The 17,080-nt window shown below is 39.4% G+C and overlaps 1 protein-coding gene across 2 annotated transcripts in view; it reads left to right on the top strand.

The window, feature by feature from the left end:
* The window catches only part of IHO1 (interactor of HORMAD1 1), a 32,002-nt gene extending 15,764 nt beyond the window's left edge, over positions 1-16,238 (top strand). For both annotated transcript variants that reach the window (XM_026717973.2, XM_087923499.1), the window contains 3 exons: positions 102-177; positions 12,204-12,307; positions 14,656-16,238. In XM_026717973.2, the coding sequence (XP_026573758.2) occupies positions 102-177; positions 12,204-12,307; positions 14,656-15,765 (1,290 nt within the window). In that variant the 3' untranslated portion in view covers positions 15,766-16,238. The remainder of the gene's footprint in view (positions 1-101; positions 178-12,203; positions 12,308-14,655) is intronic.
* The last annotated feature ends 842 nt before the right edge of the window (positions 16,239-17,080 follow it).

Here is a 17,080-nt window from a genome sequence, read left to right as displayed (position 1 = left end):
AAATGCAATTGCAATTTCTCCATTGAACATTGAATACTCAGAACACATAATAAAATAAGTGACTACCCATCAGCCAACAACATTATTAATTTATTTTTCAGTTGCAGTCCTCCTTCAGTATGTTAGAAGAAACTCTGAAATCTGTTTTGAATGATTTGGGAAATATTTCTAAGACAAGTAAGTATGTGGAATATTTCTGTATCCAACAGAAAATAAAAATCAAATGAGTCGCTGTACTGACCCATTCCATTGTGGGCATATTTCCTGATGGTATGGTTTCCCTGCATAATCTGTATCTATCTATAGCTACAGTATATCTATACCTATCTAGGTCTGTCTGTCTGTTTATATCTATATCTATATCTATCTATCTATCTATCCATCCATCCATCCATCCATCCATCCTTACTGCCTTTATTATTTTTATAAACAACTCAAGGCAGCAAATATACATAATATTCCTCCTCCTATTGTCCCCACAATAAGAAACCTGTGAGGATGGGAGACAGTGACTGGCCCATATCACCCAGCTGGCTTTTATGCCTAAGACGGAACTAGAACTCATAGTTTCCAGTTTGTAGGATGGTGCCTTCACTAGACCAAGGAAGATTGCTGAAAAATTCCTGAAAGACTGGGCAAGCAATACCCATCGGTCTTGATGCCTGTATATGATATCCCAAATAACAGATAGCCTATCTTAAATAATAGCTGTTTGGAGAAGCATTGAAAAAGAACTATTTTGATACTTGCTTGTTTTTCTCACCTTCCCAAACATATTTTTCTGGTCATTGTGTGATACAGAATGCTGGACTTCTTACCTGATCTAGCAAGACTGTATTTGTGGTTTTACCAGATGACTGCTATGTAGCTATAAGAAAGAATGTTTTATGAGCTGTGATTTTCCAATCAAGGAGTGAGTGAAATCTTATTTTCTGTGAGAGGTTGTTTGTTTTCCTATGTTTAGGCCATATGAATAATTTAATAAATGTTTTATTCTGCCCTGTTTTGATTGCTACCTCACTTATTGGTAATATTAATATTATATTTTAACACATTTGAATAGTTTTTATGATGAAGACCAATATTACAGAAACAATACAAGATACTAAGAAGTAGAACAAGTACAGTATTTCAAAGAAAATCAAAGTAGGATGTGCAAGGACCATGAAAATATCTAAAATACTAGGAAGGAGAATTTGGAGATATATCATAGCTTTCTATATAGCTATATTTACTCATCAGGTACTACCTTGAAACTGCAGTTCTTTGTTTTCTCCAGAACATTCACACAGCTATAAACCACTTGGCAAAGAAAACATTCTATTTAGATAGTAAATATACTAAAAGTGATTCACTGTAAAAGTCCTGCATCCTTCACTTGGCCATCTGGAATTCTTCCTACGCTTCCTCCTCGTTCCTTTTTTTTTTTTCAGTAGTTATCTTGGAACAAATCCCAGGACTAATCTTTTTAGTCTTCCCAAGTTCTGGAAAAGCACACTTGACATTTACCACAAGCACAAATCACAGCAGAACGTTATATGCATAATGAAAATGAATCTACTACTTTCAATATATTGCACATTGATTCATCTCTGCAAGACTGCTAATAAATATGTTTTTTGACTTGGTAAACAGTGATGGTTAAATATTTTCCTACCATCCAGTGGTGGGATTCTACTGATGTAACAACCGGTTTGTGTGCTTATGTGTGCTTTGCACACACAGCGTTTAGAAACCGCCAATTTACAGGCCTAAAACTTACTTTCTACTGCAGCACTGGTGAATAAAACAGCTGAGAAGCAGCAATCCACTGTGCCGCACCTCAGCTGAGCTGCAAAACATAGAAATATAGGACAGACTAGGGCAGGGGCGGGTGAGCAGGGCCAATTGACCATCGTTCATACCGGTTCGCCTGAACCGGTAGCAGCCCACCCCTGCTATCATCCAAATAACAAAGATGGAGACGTGGAAAGATACTGCGTTCTCTTTTAAAGCCCAATGTCTTGCCTTCTGATTGTAGTTCATGTTTTCCTTCAAAATACTTAAGAATGCAATTTTCCCTTCAAAAAAAAATGTGGAAGAAACTCTTTATATTCATTTATATTGGTCAGTAGAAAAGCAGCAATGAATAAACCGGTGCATTAGATTTCACAGATGCCATCTGATGGCCAGAGTCCCTAAATGCTATGAATAGAACTTTACTGTTTTGAGATTATGACCTCCAATAAAGGAGGCAACGATTTAGCTTCTGCTGAATATGCATTCATAGCTAAACAAGTTCTGCTATCTATTTTTGGCTCTGTGTTTGTGCAGTTCTTCAGCAATTGAATCATTGCATAGACATGCACCATTGATGAGCACAGTAGGAACAGTGTTATAATAAAGGCTTCAGAAGACATTTAAGCACTCCATGTTGCTGTGCAAAGATGTCTCTTCACTGCCAGAGCTTATAATAAAATTTTATAGATAGCTTAATCTTTTTTAAAAAAAACTGATTTTTTTTTCACAGCCATAAAAACATCATAAACATATAGATCTACTTAGTTATTTAAACTAATTGTAGCAGGGTAAAAGAATTGAGGTCTCATACATTTTCTCACAGAAGTTTTATGGATCTTCAGATCCTGGCCCACCCTCCCTGGGTTAATACTTCTTATTGTCATCACTTCTTCTCCAAGGTGTCTGTGGAGATTCTCAGTCATCCAGGTCATGAGTGTCCCAAAGGTGCTTTTTTCATGAGGCAATTGGACTTTCTGGTTTCTCATCCAAGAAGCTTCTTCAGCTCTGACTGGGTGGTGGGAAATTGAAGGGTTTATACTCTTTGCAGACAGCTGGTCATTTGCATTTTCCAGTCTACAACACAGTTTTTTCAATAGTTCCAAGAAGGCTCCATACCCATTTGCACTACTCAGGCAGCCCTGACAACATAGAAAAACCTCCAGGTGGCCTCAACAACTTGCTGAAAGAATGTAAATGACCAGCTGTCTGTAAGGATTATAAATCCTTCCATTCCCCACCACCCAGTCAGAGCTGAAGAAGCTTCTTGGATGAGAAGTGAAATGTCTTCAAAGAAAAAACAGAAAGTCCAGTTGCCTCTTGAAAAAAGCACCTTTGGGGCATTATTGTCCAAGGGTTACCTCATGTAGAGTGCATTGGAACTGGGTGACTTACTAATTCAAATAAATACATAAATAAGTACTTCTTATGAGACAGGGTTGCCACAAACCATGTTGTTTTTTTCTGGCAAATTGAGAGAGACATAAATAAATATGCTATAGTCCCACCTGGCCTTGTGACTCTGAAGCATATAGCTATGGAAATCAGCCCTTCTTTCCCCTCTTTGGGGGACAGATCAATCTCACAAGAAATAAATAAGAATCTAACTACATTTTTAAAAAGTATATAAAACTCCCTTTTTAGCCGTAAGTATTCATATCAAAAAATATTCACTGGCAAAGGAGATAAAAAATGCAGAGCTGTGCTGTACTTGATCCTGCAGCTGCCCAGGGCCAGCCCATAATACTTGGAAAAAACTCATTTCTGCCTTCTTTCTCTTCTACTGTTCTCATGACACAGCTTTGTTTCCTGCCTGAATAAAATAAAGTAAAACATGTATTTTAAAAAATTAACATATGTAGCTAAGTTCAGTATGGAGAAACAGAAGGATTGCTAGTTAATCAGCTCAGATTCCCACCATGTATATAATAATATAAGTCTTATGATACTATAAGACACTAGTGCTGGCCACCTGTAGATTTAGATTTAGATTTATTTGATTTGTCAATCGCTTACAAGATAATAGGTATAAGTATAAACATAATTATAAATACATGAAATGGATACATATAAGAAAAATAAAAGAAACAATAGGCTAGGGTTGGTAGGCCCATTGGTGCGCTTATGCACGCCCCCTACAGACTTCTTAGGAAAGGGGTGAGGTCAACAGTAGACAGTCTAAGGTTAAAGTTTTTGGGGTTTGGGGAAGAAACCACAGAGTCAGGTAGAATATTTCAGACCTTGACCACTCTGTTGCTGAAGTTGTATTTCCTGCAATCAAGTTTGGTGCGGTTAACCTTGAGTTTGTATCTATTGTTTGCTCTTGTATTGTTATGGTTGAAGTTGAAGTATTCATTGACAGGTAAGTCATTGCAATGTATGATTTTATATACTATACTTAAAATGGACCGAAGGCGGTGTAGTTCTAGGTTGTCTAGGTCTAGAATTTCAAGTCTGGTGGCATAAGGTATTCTTCAAAGAGTAGAAGAGTGTAGAACTCTTCTTGTGAAATATTTCTGGAATTTCTCAACTGTGTTAATATCAGATATGTAATGTGGGTTCCAGAGTGATGAGGTGTGTTCGAACATTGGTATGCTCTAGTTAGTAGTATGAAATTACCAGTGAAAAAGCTACATAGGATTAGGTTAACAACTCTTAATGCCTTTTTGGCTATGTAGTTACAGTGGGCTTTAGCACTTAGATCATTAGAGATTAGTACTCCAAGGTCCTTTACAGAGTTTGGATCATCAACAAGGTCTTGACTATTCAGCTTGTATTTTATTTTCTGATTTTTTTTGCCAATGTGTAAGACAGCATTTATTCGTTGAGATTTGAAGTTGCCATTTGTTTGACCATTCTGATACATAGTCGAGGTCTTTTTGAAGGGTAGCTGTATTGTCTATGGTGTTGAATAGCTTTACATCATCAGCGAAGAGAACACAGTTGCTCTTAATATGATCACAGAGGTCATTTATGTAGAGTAATAAGAGAGTTGGTCCTAGAACACTTCCTTGGGGGACACCACTATTGACAGGTACAGAATTTGATAGAATGCTTCCAATTTTTGACCATTTGTTGTCTGTTTTGACAGGAATGCTTCTATCCAGTTATGCAGTTGTCCAGAGATACCATAAGATTTTAGTAGTAGTTTGTCGTGTACCACTGAATCAAAGGCTTTACAGAAGTCTATGTCGATTGCATCGATTGCTTTACCCTGATCGAGTTGTGTAGTCCATATGTTTTTGCAATATAAGAGTTGCAGATTACAGGATAGTTTTTTTCTGAAACCAAATTGTATGTTAAAGGGGCTGGAATTAATTCACTAGTGCATCAAAATCATTGGTCTTCTTTATGCTGATTGGCACTTCTTCAGTATTTCAGTTTATCAATGGAGATTTTTGAGACCAAGCTTACACCAAAGCAACTCCTGTACAGTTTACCTGGACCTCTAACATTCTACTGGAATACTGTATCTTTCTTAGCATCATGATGTTGGGATACGTTGACTCAAGATAGGAGGAATATGCTTTTAAGTTAAACACAGCTAATTTTTGTGTTATTCATGAAAGTTTTGGTAAGAATGAACAATGGGCAACTAAACAGGCTATTGAAACTTTTTTTTAGAATTATACAATTTCCCCAAACTGAGTAACACCAAAGCAGTATGCATTTTTTTCCACTCTGAAAATATTTTCTGAAAAACTGATTTCCTACTGGATTACTGTACATTATATGAAAATTTTCCTAGAATTTCAACTGAAAAAAATCAAGATTCTCATTAAAGGAAAAAATAAAAAATGAGACCTCATATTCAGATACAATAATTTCAGAAAATGGATGGATTTTGTATAAATAGTATTAGAAGCCAGACTAAAGCATCAGTGCTTCCCCTGCTGCTTAAACTAATAAGCTCAAAACAAATTGTATGAGCTATTAGTAAAGGATCAGTTACTCAGCAGTAGTCATTTTAGGGTAGAAAGAAAAAAATAATCTTGTTTTCAGCTGTAGTCTTGTGCAATAATGTAATATCCATTATTAACTGTAGATGAAAAAAATTATTCAAGGAAATATTAGATATAATAGCTTGCCGTTTATTTTAATGAGACTTCCGCTTTTTCTGTAGCTTTTGAACAAAGTTAAATAAGATCAGGTAATATGCTCAGTAGCAGTTATAACATCATTGATTGATCTATGCTTCAATGTAAGATCTACAAAACTAATAATGAAAAATGCTAGCTTTGTAATAATTTAAAAGGCAGTTTTATTTATCTGTTCACATTCCTCGAGAGCAGTAACCTTTTGAGAAATGGTAATAAATTCAGCTCAATTCATTGGATGAATTGTGCAATACTCTTAAGAGATACTTGGTGGCTACATTGAAGGAATAAGTGCTGTTGTGTAAATATAAGATTGGGAAGAGATGCCTAGACATTTTGCAAAATACTGGAAAAATTCAGCAGCCCCATGAGTACAAATGAATCAAATGACTAGAAAAGGTATAGATGGATAAAAATGTAAAATGGATAATATAATGGAAAGAACGGATCCCCAAATTATCAATTCCAGAGCTATTAGTACTAGATATGTGTGTGTGTGTGTGTGTATATCTGTCTCAAGTGACTTCAAACCACTCTTAACCCAAAGTTCAAGGTAATATTAATTGGTTCTCCTTCTATTCTCAGATAAGCTTATTGTGTTAGGAAGGTTAGAAATAGTGATGACTCAATTTAACCTACAACTGACTAGTAGCCCCATCCTAGATTTTCTTCTTCTACCAAGTCCTTATTGGTTTTATCTGGATTAAACTTCACAGGGTTAGTCTACCTTCAGTTATTCTTACTGCATATTTTTATCTCAACTGTTACCAAAATAATCAGAGATAGCGATACCTAAGCTGAAGTACTTGTAAATATGCCTGACGTATTTCATTATTTGAAACTAGAGGAGAAATAATTTAAAACCATTGTGGAAGTTTTTTCTTTCTTCCAGGGGTTTATTTATTTATTTTTATTTATTTGATTTGTCAATCGCTTACAAGATAATAGGTATAAGTATAAACATGAGTAAGAATACAGAAAATAGGTACGAATAGGGGACAATAGGAGAGGGACGGGAGGCACGATGGTGCACTTATGCACGCCTCTTAATTCTCTAATAAAAGATAATTATGATTAGATTGCCACCAATCAAACTTCACTTTTTGATAAATTTGATAAATAAATAAATGAAACTCCTGACATACCCTACCCTAGGCCAGTGTTTCTCAACATTACCAAATTTAGGGTTTGTGGACTTCAACTTCCCAAATTCCCCAGCCATCATGCTGTTCTTAGCGATTTTACCCAGGACTTCCCCATTCACCCAAGGTTAGGAAAATAGAAGGCAAAGTATTTTTGATCTTCCTGCCCCAAGTCCAGAATTATAGAACTTAGCAAACCATACACTAATCCTGTAATTAGAAATTATTTTATAAAGCCAATGAAGCCAAATTTCTAGTTATGAAGAATTGTTTGGGAAAAATGGGATATAAGGTGAAAATAAGGGAAGGCAACAATCACACACAGAATTCAAAATACAATCTTTATACTCAGCCAACTAAAATAAACTCTTGGGTTTCAGCAGATTTGTAAAGATAATTCACCTACTATACAGGTTGAATTCACAGGCAAGTCGTTACTTTTCTTTTTTCTTATTGTTTTATCTTGCCTGTTCTCTGAGCAATTCTCCCTAGTTTTGTAACATGTGCGAAAGGACCACTTTTTGGAGAGATTGACTGCTACTTTGTACATCAAGGACAATTTTCGCTTTCAGATGTTCTAGGTTTAGCCAGGTAATCAGAAACAAGATAATTCCTAAACATATTGTCTTAACAGCGCTTGATGGAATTATAAACATAGACTTTATAATTTTTATCAGCTCTTCATTTGAATAAATGGGAGAAAATTGGAGAAGTACTTGGGAAACTGAAAATAAATTCCATCTATTCAGTTTTCTCAGCATAGTCAATTCATTAAATGACTTGGGGAATACTATGAGACCATACGAGAACTAGAAGTCTGTCTCGCCCAATTATAATCAAACCACACATTTGAAAATGCAAATTTAGTAATTGAAATCAGAATTATCCTTTTCAGTTAGCTACAATTGAAGCTATTCCCTTGGTAAACATAGTATTGACAATGCATTTGTCTTCTGGTTGTAGCAAATTAGGATCTGAAAAAGCTAAAATGTGGTACACAATGGAACATGAGTATCCATCATGTCCATTCAACTATATTATCCATATTCCACAATCAGGCAAGATTTTATAAAACAAGCAACTTGGTGCAAGTACCAAATGGCAGGGGTTATCCACCAACTACCTATATAAAGAACGGTTGCTGGAACTGAGTATGTCTAGTCTTATGAAAAGAAGGACTAGAGGTGACTTCCAGTATCTCAGGGACTGCCACAAAGAAGAGGGAGTCAAGCTATTCTCCAAAGTACCTGAGGGCAGGACAAGAAGCAATGGGGGGAAACTAATCAAGGAGAGAAGCAGCCTAGAACTGAGGAGAAATTTCCTGACAGTTAGAACAAATAATCAGTGGAACAACTTGCCTCCAGAAATCGTGAATGCTCCAACACTGGAGGTTTTTAAGAAGAGAATGGATAACCATTTGTCTGAAGTGGTGTAGGGTTTCCTGCCCAAGTAGGGGGTTGGACTAGAAGACCTCCAAGGTCCCTTCCAACTCATTCTTTTCCATTCTATTCCATTCCATTCTCACCTTAGTCATTAGAGTAGATGTGGAATGATGAAATTGGATTGAGTGCTCTGTACCATGATCGTGAACTTTACCCTGTGGTGGAATATAGTCTAGATTCTCAGCAAGGAGAGGCTGCATTCCAGAGGAATAAGAGACAGCGAAGTTTTGATAGTTTGATTGGGAGGAAGATTGTCAAGACAGCTCCTTGCTAGGAGTCCTCTGAGTATTATATCTTTAATGATGCAAGGAGTTTGCTTTTGTTTGGCAAGATTAATGTCAGGCTTCAAAAAAACCAAGAAAGACACACTGAGTTTCTTCAAAGCAGTTTCCTTTATTGTTCCTCGCCTGTAGACAGAAATCTTGCCAAATTAAAGCGTAGCACTGGCATCATTAATGATACACTCTGAGAACTCCTAGGGAGAAGCTGTCTTGTTCCCCTTCCAACCAAACTATCTAAACTTTGCTGTCCTCTCCTGGCTCCTCTGGAATGCAGCCCCTCCCTGCTGGAAATCTGAACTATTATCTCTCACATCTCCCTTGATTGATTAACCCTTTGAAGAATTCTCCTCCAAGTTTTGGATTGTAGGATGAATGTTGCTAAGTAACTAATGTAGATATATGGAGAGGTGTTTTGGGGGCTGCCAGGAATGATATTTTTTGCTCTTGGATTATTGTTTCCATTTATGTTTTTATTACCATTTTTGTGAGCTGCTCAGGGCTACTGAACATAAGCTGGGCAGCCATATAAGTTATTAAACAAATACTATAAATACATTGTGCAAGGCTTTCCAGAACCTCAGCTAGACAAATTTCAAAATGTTATTCAAGGAAAGTATTCTCCTTTGATTCTGTGTGGATGCCAGTATCTCCCAGGCTGAATATTCAGGAACATGCTTCAGGAGTGGAACAGAACAGAAAGGCACAGTAAATTATGCATTTAAGACAGATATGTAGAAATTACCACAGCCTGGTTTCTCTGTCTATAATCCATAAATGGATACAGCTAAGACAAAAGCTACCAACTGGTTAGAATGTCTATTTTCATTGTGCAAAGCCATCACAAGAGTCTCATAGCTCTTTCAATATTAACATAATTATTATCACATTAGCTTTTGTGAATCTTAGTCTACATCATCAAATGTGTTTGAGGTTTTTAACTACTCACAGTTGTGGGATCAGAACAGAAAGGAGAAATAAGGGTATGGAGGAAAGAGGCAGAATTGGTTGAGGAATAAAATTATTTTGGATGTTGATTCTGAGTAGCAGTAAAATAATAGAAAGTAATATTTTGAGAGTATTATCCTTACCAGATCATTGTAACAAAAATAACTTCACAGATCAAATTAAAATGACAACATATGGTTCTTAAAGTACACTGCTCAAAAAAAATAAAGGGAACACAAAAATAAGACATCCTAGATCTGAATGAATGAAATATTCTTATTAAATACTTTGTTCATTACATAGTTGAATGTGCTGACAACAAAATACCACAAAAATTATCAATGGAAATCAAATTTAGCAACCCATGGAGGTCTGGATTTGGAGTTACACTCAAAATTAAAGTGGAAAAAAACACTACAGGCTAATCCAACTTTGATGTAATGTCCTTAAAACAAGTCAGAATGAGGCTCAGTAGTGTGTGTGGCCTCCACGTACCTGTATGACCCCCCTACAATGCCTGGACATGCTCCTGATGAGGTAGTGGGTGGTCTCCTGAGGGATCTCCCCCCACACCTGAACTAAAACATCCCCCAACTCCTGGACAGTCTGTGATACGTGGCATTGGTGGATGGAGCGAGACATGATGTCCCAAATGTGCTCAATTGGATTCAGGTCTGGGGAACGGGTGGGCCAGTCCATAGCATCAATGCCTTCGTCTTGCAGGAACTGCTGACGCACTCCAGCCACATGAGGTCTAGCATTGTCTTGCATTAGGAGAAACCCAGGGCCAACCGCACCAGCATATGGTCTCACAAGCAGGGTTGCCAGATCGCAGTTTGGCTCTGCGGCCAAACTCAAGTCAAAATACGGCCAAATTTGGCCAAATTATTTTTTTGCGCATGCGCGAGGGAAGGAGAGCGCCAGAGGACGCGCTTGTCCTCCTTTTGCTCATGGTGACGCGCATGCGCGAGGGAAGGAGAGCTCGGAATGGGTGGGGAAGCCGAGGGGCATGGCGGTGGAATGAGCCATAATAGGAATGGGTGTGGTGTTGATGGAGGAGGAGCCACTCCTGCTCGGGTCACAGGCGGGAAGGGGGCGTGGCCGGGCGCCAAGGTCCCGAAAGGGGGTGTGACGGGAGTTGAGAGGAAGTGGGCATGTCGGAGAACTGAGAGGATGCGCTTGTCCTCCTTTTGCTCATGGTGATGCGCATGCGTGAGGGAAGGAGAGATCTGGCCGATTTCATGGCCAAGCAACTTTCGTACGGCCAAATTTCCGGCCAAATAAATTTGGCCGGAGACATCATTTTTTTCACGGCCAAGCAGATAGAAATACGGCCAGATTTCTCGAATTTGGCCGGAAAAACGGCCAGATGGCAACCCTGCTCACAAGGGGTCTGAGGATCTCATCTCGGTACCTAATGGCAGTCAGGCTACCTCTGGCGAGCACATGGAGGGCTGTGCGGCCCCCTAAAGAAATGCCACCCCACACCATTACTGACCCACTGCCAAACCGGTCATGCTGGAGGATGTTGCAGGCAGCAGAACATTCTCCATGGCGTCTCCGGACCCTGTCACGTCTGTTACATGTGCTCAGTGTGAACCTGCTTTTATCTGTGAAGAGCACAGGGTGCCAGTGGCGAATTTGTCAATCTTGGTGTTCTCTGGCAAATGCCAAACATCCTGCATGGTGTTGAGCTCTAAGCACAACCTCCACCTGTGGACGTCGGGCCCTCATACCACCCTCATGGAGTCTGTTTCTGACCGTTTGAGCAGCCACATGCACATTTGTGGCCCGCTGGAGGTCATTTTGCAGGGCTCTGGCAGTGCTCCTCCTGTCCCTCCTTGCACAAAGGCGGAGGTAGCAATCCTGATGCTGGGTTGTTGCCCTCCTACGGCCTCCTCCACCTCTCCTGATGTACTGGCCTGTCTCCTGGTAGCACCTCCATGCTCTGGACACCACGCTGACAGACACAGCAAACCTTCTTGCCACAGCTCACATTGATGTGCCATCCTAGATGAGCTGCACTACCTGAGCCACTTGTGTGGGTTGTAGACTCCGTCTCATGCTACCACTAGAGTGAAAGCATCGCCAGCATTCAAAATTGACCAAACCATCAGCCAGAAAGCATAGGAACTGAGAAGTGGTCTGTGGTCACCACCTGCAGAACCACTCCTTTATTGGGGATCTCTTGCTAACTGCCTATGCTTTCCACCTGTTGTCTATTCCATTTGCACAACAGCATGTGAAATGGATTGTCAGTCAGTGTTGCTACCTAAGTGGACAGTTTGATTTCATAGAAGTATGATTGACTTGGAGTTACGTTGTGTTGTTTAAGTGTTCCCTTTATTTTTTTGAGCAGTGTATTTTAGTTAATTTAATATCAAAGCAAATAACATTGTGTAAATTTTCTAGCCCTCTGTCTGTGTTAAATGTATATCCACTTCACAATCTATATTTAGTGACATAATTCGTGTATTCAGGTGATAGAATAATGTGGTTTGTATTGATTTCTCTGTCTAGTGCAAGAAACCTCTCAGTCCCATTATGGATTGTTACTGAATGCTCTTGGTGAGAAAAATGAAACAGGACAAATATTACTAGGAATGGAGAAAAGGCTGCAAGAAGTAAGTGGAAATTGTTCTTCAGTAGGCTGCAATTTGTTGAGCTTCACTGTTTCTTCAGAATTTATCAAGTTGTGTCTTCAGAGATGTAGCCTTATGTTATGCTTACAGTATCATATGTTATGAAGTAATCATGTAATCTTTTTAGGTGTTAGAGACTCTTTGTGCAAATCAAAACCTAAAGTTCCAAAAGCTGCATGTTTGCCATGATTGACAGCCTGTCAATAAAATACATTTTAAAAAATTACATGATCATACACTGCATTCATTACAAATTATTTTACAGAATTTAACTTTGAATAGCAATGGAAAATTCTTACTTTTCTTTAATCCTGTGGGTAGATTCTTTGTTCAGCTAGTGAGAAAGGAAAAAAAAAACCCCTTATATATTCCTTGAAATTTATTTGATTGGATGAAAATAGGTCAATTTTGCTTTGATATAATTATCTGCCTAATGTTAAAAGATGTATGATTGATTGCTTCAATGCCAAATTTGCCTATAAAGAAGTTTTGCTCTCAGAAGCTATACCACATATGTCTGCTTGGAAAATATGACTTAATGAAAACAAGGATAGCTTTACAAATACATCAGGAAAGTTATGAGCATACTAAGGTTTGGTTCATTAATATCTGTGTCATGTTGATGACTTAATAAATTGACATTCTTTGCCTGGTTGAATCACTTAATTCTTACTTTATAGATAACTAGGTTAGAGACTTTTTTTTAAGACAAAGAAGACGACTGCTCTCTCTAAAGATATCCTTTCTACTAACATTTTCCCTTTCATTAGCAGAACAAAATATTTTGCCCTGGAGTTGCACTTTGAAGACAGCCAAGAAACTGATATGGGTTAATAAGGGTCTCGGAGTGTGGAAAATCTATTACGGACCCCAAATATAAAAAAATTCATGGATGACAGCTTTCAAAACTACCATTGAAGAATTACATTTTTAATACTTTAGGTTCCTCAGTGGTAAAGTTTTGAAAGCTGACATCTATAACAAATATTATGATTATTTAACTGTTTAGAGGCAGCTTACAGATGAAACTACATTACTTCATGTTACAGACAATAAAATCGCAGGGTTTCTCCAGGTGTCCATCTTTGCTCTAAAGAATTGCAGAGCCCTTTGGGCAAGGTGGGATGTAAGAGAGAAGAACGTAAGACAGTTTCATTTGATTTTATTATGTCTCGTTTCTGAACCACCCATCCCCTCCAGAGAGGGACTCTAGGTGGCGTACAATAAAACCTTAAAGTATAAAAACAATATATAAAATAATGTTAAATTTTAATTAAGGTGTTGGGAGGTTCTCATGCCACCAAGCAGCTCCACAGTCGCATGGGTTCTTCACGTGAGGTCAAAGAGCTATGTTTTGACTCCTTTTCAGAAGGCCTGGAGAGTGAGGACCTACTCACCACTGGGGTGGGGGGAGGGGCGGATATTCCACAGGGTAGGGGGCAATGCCAGGGAAGAATCTCTTCCTACACCCCTCCAGTCAGAGTTCTTTAACCCAAAAGGTCTGCAACATCTCTGCCTGATCAGGTGAAATGGGCCAATGTACAGGAATTGGATGAAGCCGATTATGTATTATAGCAAGAGCACTTGGACTTATATACCACTTCACAGTGCTTTGTTACAGCCCTCTCTAAGCAGTTTACAGAGTAGAATATTGCCCACCAATATGGGGGTCCTCACTTTACCGAACTTGGAAGGATGGAAGGCTGAGTCAATTTGAGCCTGGGGAGATTTGAACTGCCAAATTGCAGGCAGCCAGCAGTCAGCAGAAATAGCCTGCAGGACTGCACTCTAACCGCTGCGCCACTGTGGCTCATTATGTAGCCTGGTTATATACAAGTCTTGTAAGACATAACTAACCCCTTGATTGAACCCAGAAGCAAACTGATACCCAGTGCAGTTTGTGGAGCAGAAGTGTTACATGTGCCATTCTTTGTTGCTTTGTACAAGTTACACTTCTCCAATACGATACTGGATTAAACTCAAACTTGATAAAATCCCAAGTTGGGGATGGTGGTGTCTTTTTCGACATATGGGAAAATCAAAGTAAGAATTCACTTGTCTGTTTCATGATGTAGTGAACGTTGCACAAATGTTAGTTACAGTTCATGAATTTTGAAGGTACTGCATGTTTGGCTTCAGGGCTTAACAATAAACTCTTCATATATCTCACCTATATATAAAAAAAGAAATATACCTCCTTCTCCCACACATTATAAGGAAAATACAATGCCTGAAATGTCCTTCAGTGGAGAGAGTATTGTATTTGGAATGAAAGCATTTTTAAACCCATCTTAACCGTTTCCTCTCCTGTTTATGACCACTTTCCACAGAAAGACACAGAAATCTCAGATCTGAAGTCTAGCCTTCAATTACTCAAAGATAGTCTGGAGCAATTTACAGTTCAGCAGAACCAGCAGCACTTGAAGATCTGTGAACAATTGGATCACATGAAGCTTTCCAGAATTCTGAATGACTTACAGGCGTTCATTTCCGCACCCAGAGAATCTCATCATCTCAAGGACAACAGCTCCCAGACTTCTCCAGATGCGCTGCTGGACCAATTATCTTACAGTTGCCACTTGAATGTTTTAAACATCTCTCCTGCAAACAAAGGTATCTCTACTAAGGCTGGCTCAGAAAGTAAAGGCAATTTTGACACGCGGCAGAAGAGCCGCATTCCATTGGGAGGCCCCAGTGCTGACAAAACGCTTTGTTGCTGCAGCGCAAGTCTTCTTGCAAAAAGCCAAGAGAGAAAGTGGTCCTTTAGTCAAGAGCCACATGAAGCTACTCCGGTGAGGAAAGTGATCCAGAGAAACAACCAAGCAAAAGGCTACAGCGCTACAAAACATTCGCAGCTAAACCATCCTGAGATGGATAATGGGTTTGTGCGAAATCGTGCCGGTGATGGGAAAAGCGAGGAACTAATCCCAGGCAAGATGAATAATAAAAGTAAAGGAAACAGAGTTAAACAGGGCAAGCCGTGGTTGTCTAGCCAGAGGAAAAGAATGTACCCCTCCAGGAAAGGAAATGGTTTGAAATATTCCAGAGCTAATGTAAAGCAGGATACAACAGGAAAGGGAGCCTCCATTGTAGAATACGCCTGTAAGGAAACGAGGGAATCTGGTAGTATTAGCTTGAGGCCTTTGGTTTTGAGTGAGAAAAAGACAGGCAGTCTCCAGGACAGAAAGGCCAAGAAATCTAAACTCTTGTTCCTTTCCCATGAAAACCAGCAACCCACGCCGAATCTCCACGAGAGGCCTGGCATTAAGGGCAACCATTGTTTCTGGCCCTGCTCCTCTCCAGAAAGTTCCTTTCCCCAAACTCAGATCAAGTGGCTAGATCTCTTTGATAATTACTCCCTGACTAATTGCCATACTCCTGTCCCCAAGAATGCCACGGCCTGTTGCCAATTGTTTTTTGACAGTGAGTATTCTGATTAAAAGGGGTTTGTATATATCACCTGCTATGGAACTTTCCTTGTAAAACGTTCCTAGAAAAGACCCCCATTTGGGTATTGTAAATAGTAATCCCAGCAAGCATCCTCCTGGATCTACCCCCAAAGAGTTGTTTTGTGTTGTAACGTTTTAAGAAATACTACAGTAAAGTAGAAAAATAGAGCATGCATCATTTAATTCCTCTGCAGTTCTGGAGATGGGACAGTAAGTATATGAGTACCGTTGTTTTCTTTAATATGGTTAGACTGGCTCTTTGCTTTTTGTCTCCTCCACAAAAATGTAATTTTCCCCACTGTTGTTACATACATAATGCCCCAAATAAGGATATTCAGAACTTATTAATAGTATGGTTGTGAGCATAGGAATGAATGTTTGATTTGTAATATAACACACAGTATCCACTTGATGAATGTGTTTATTAAACCTGTACAATAAATGTTCTACGGATTCTCAGCCAATTCTGAGACTGGGAAGATTCTTGCAACTAGCTTTGCTAATGCGCTGAATACCCCTTTTTTGTGACTGTATGAGGAAAGCAGCTCAAGGAAGCAGGTCTCACGTGACTTGGTACATTATTTGATTAAGGGGAGGGGACTTATCTAAACATCCTACTTGCCTTGCTGTACAGTTGCTCCACACACTGTTTGTTGGGGCCATAAATGCACCACAGCCCTCTGCGAAGACAACTTTTACCATACTTGCTGTGCTTTAGAAGTGGCTTTTCTCCCCCCACCCCCACCCCCCTTCTCATTTCTGGTGCAAAAATCTATACCAAGCACTCAAACTGTGGCAAAATATTCTGAAGAGTACTTAGGAGAGGAGTCTGCCCTGTTTCTACTGACCACCTGAGGCCTTACTGAAGGCATACCCTGCCATTCTCCTTCTCCGGAGCCATTTCAGTTGTCAAGACCTTAAGGGAACAGTCTGCAACGTGTCACAAAGACATCTCTCTTTCCAACCAGTGGCAGGGAGAGAAGGAGGGGAGATTGGCCTGTTTGAATGCTAGCTCTCCAGACGCCAGAAAGTGGGGTCGCCTGTTCAAAGCTTCCCATAGCAGCTCCATTGCCTCCCCGCAAACAGCTTATGTCAGGGGTGTCCAACCTTAGGCAACTTTAAGCCTGGAGGACTTCAACTCCCAGAATTCCCCAGCCAGCTGGGCTGGGATTCTGGGAGTTGAAGTCCTCCAGGCTTAAAGTTGCCAAGGTTGGACACCCCTGGCTTATGTGCTGCAGCTCTTCAGCGGAAGGGAGTATGTTTAAAATACAGTTTCAACAGATCTGTAGAGCAATCGTGTCTCTTT

The sequence above is a fragment of the Pseudonaja textilis genome, chromosome 2 (genome assembly GCF_049901715.1).
Source record: "Pseudonaja textilis isolate UNSWEBS1 chromosome 2, rPseTex1.2, whole genome shotgun sequence".
Lineage (NCBI taxonomy): Eukaryota > Metazoa > Chordata > Lepidosauria > Squamata > Elapidae > Pseudonaja > Pseudonaja textilis.
The sequence above is the reverse complement of the archived record's forward strand: the minus strand, read 5'-3'. Positions and strand labels throughout refer to the sequence as shown.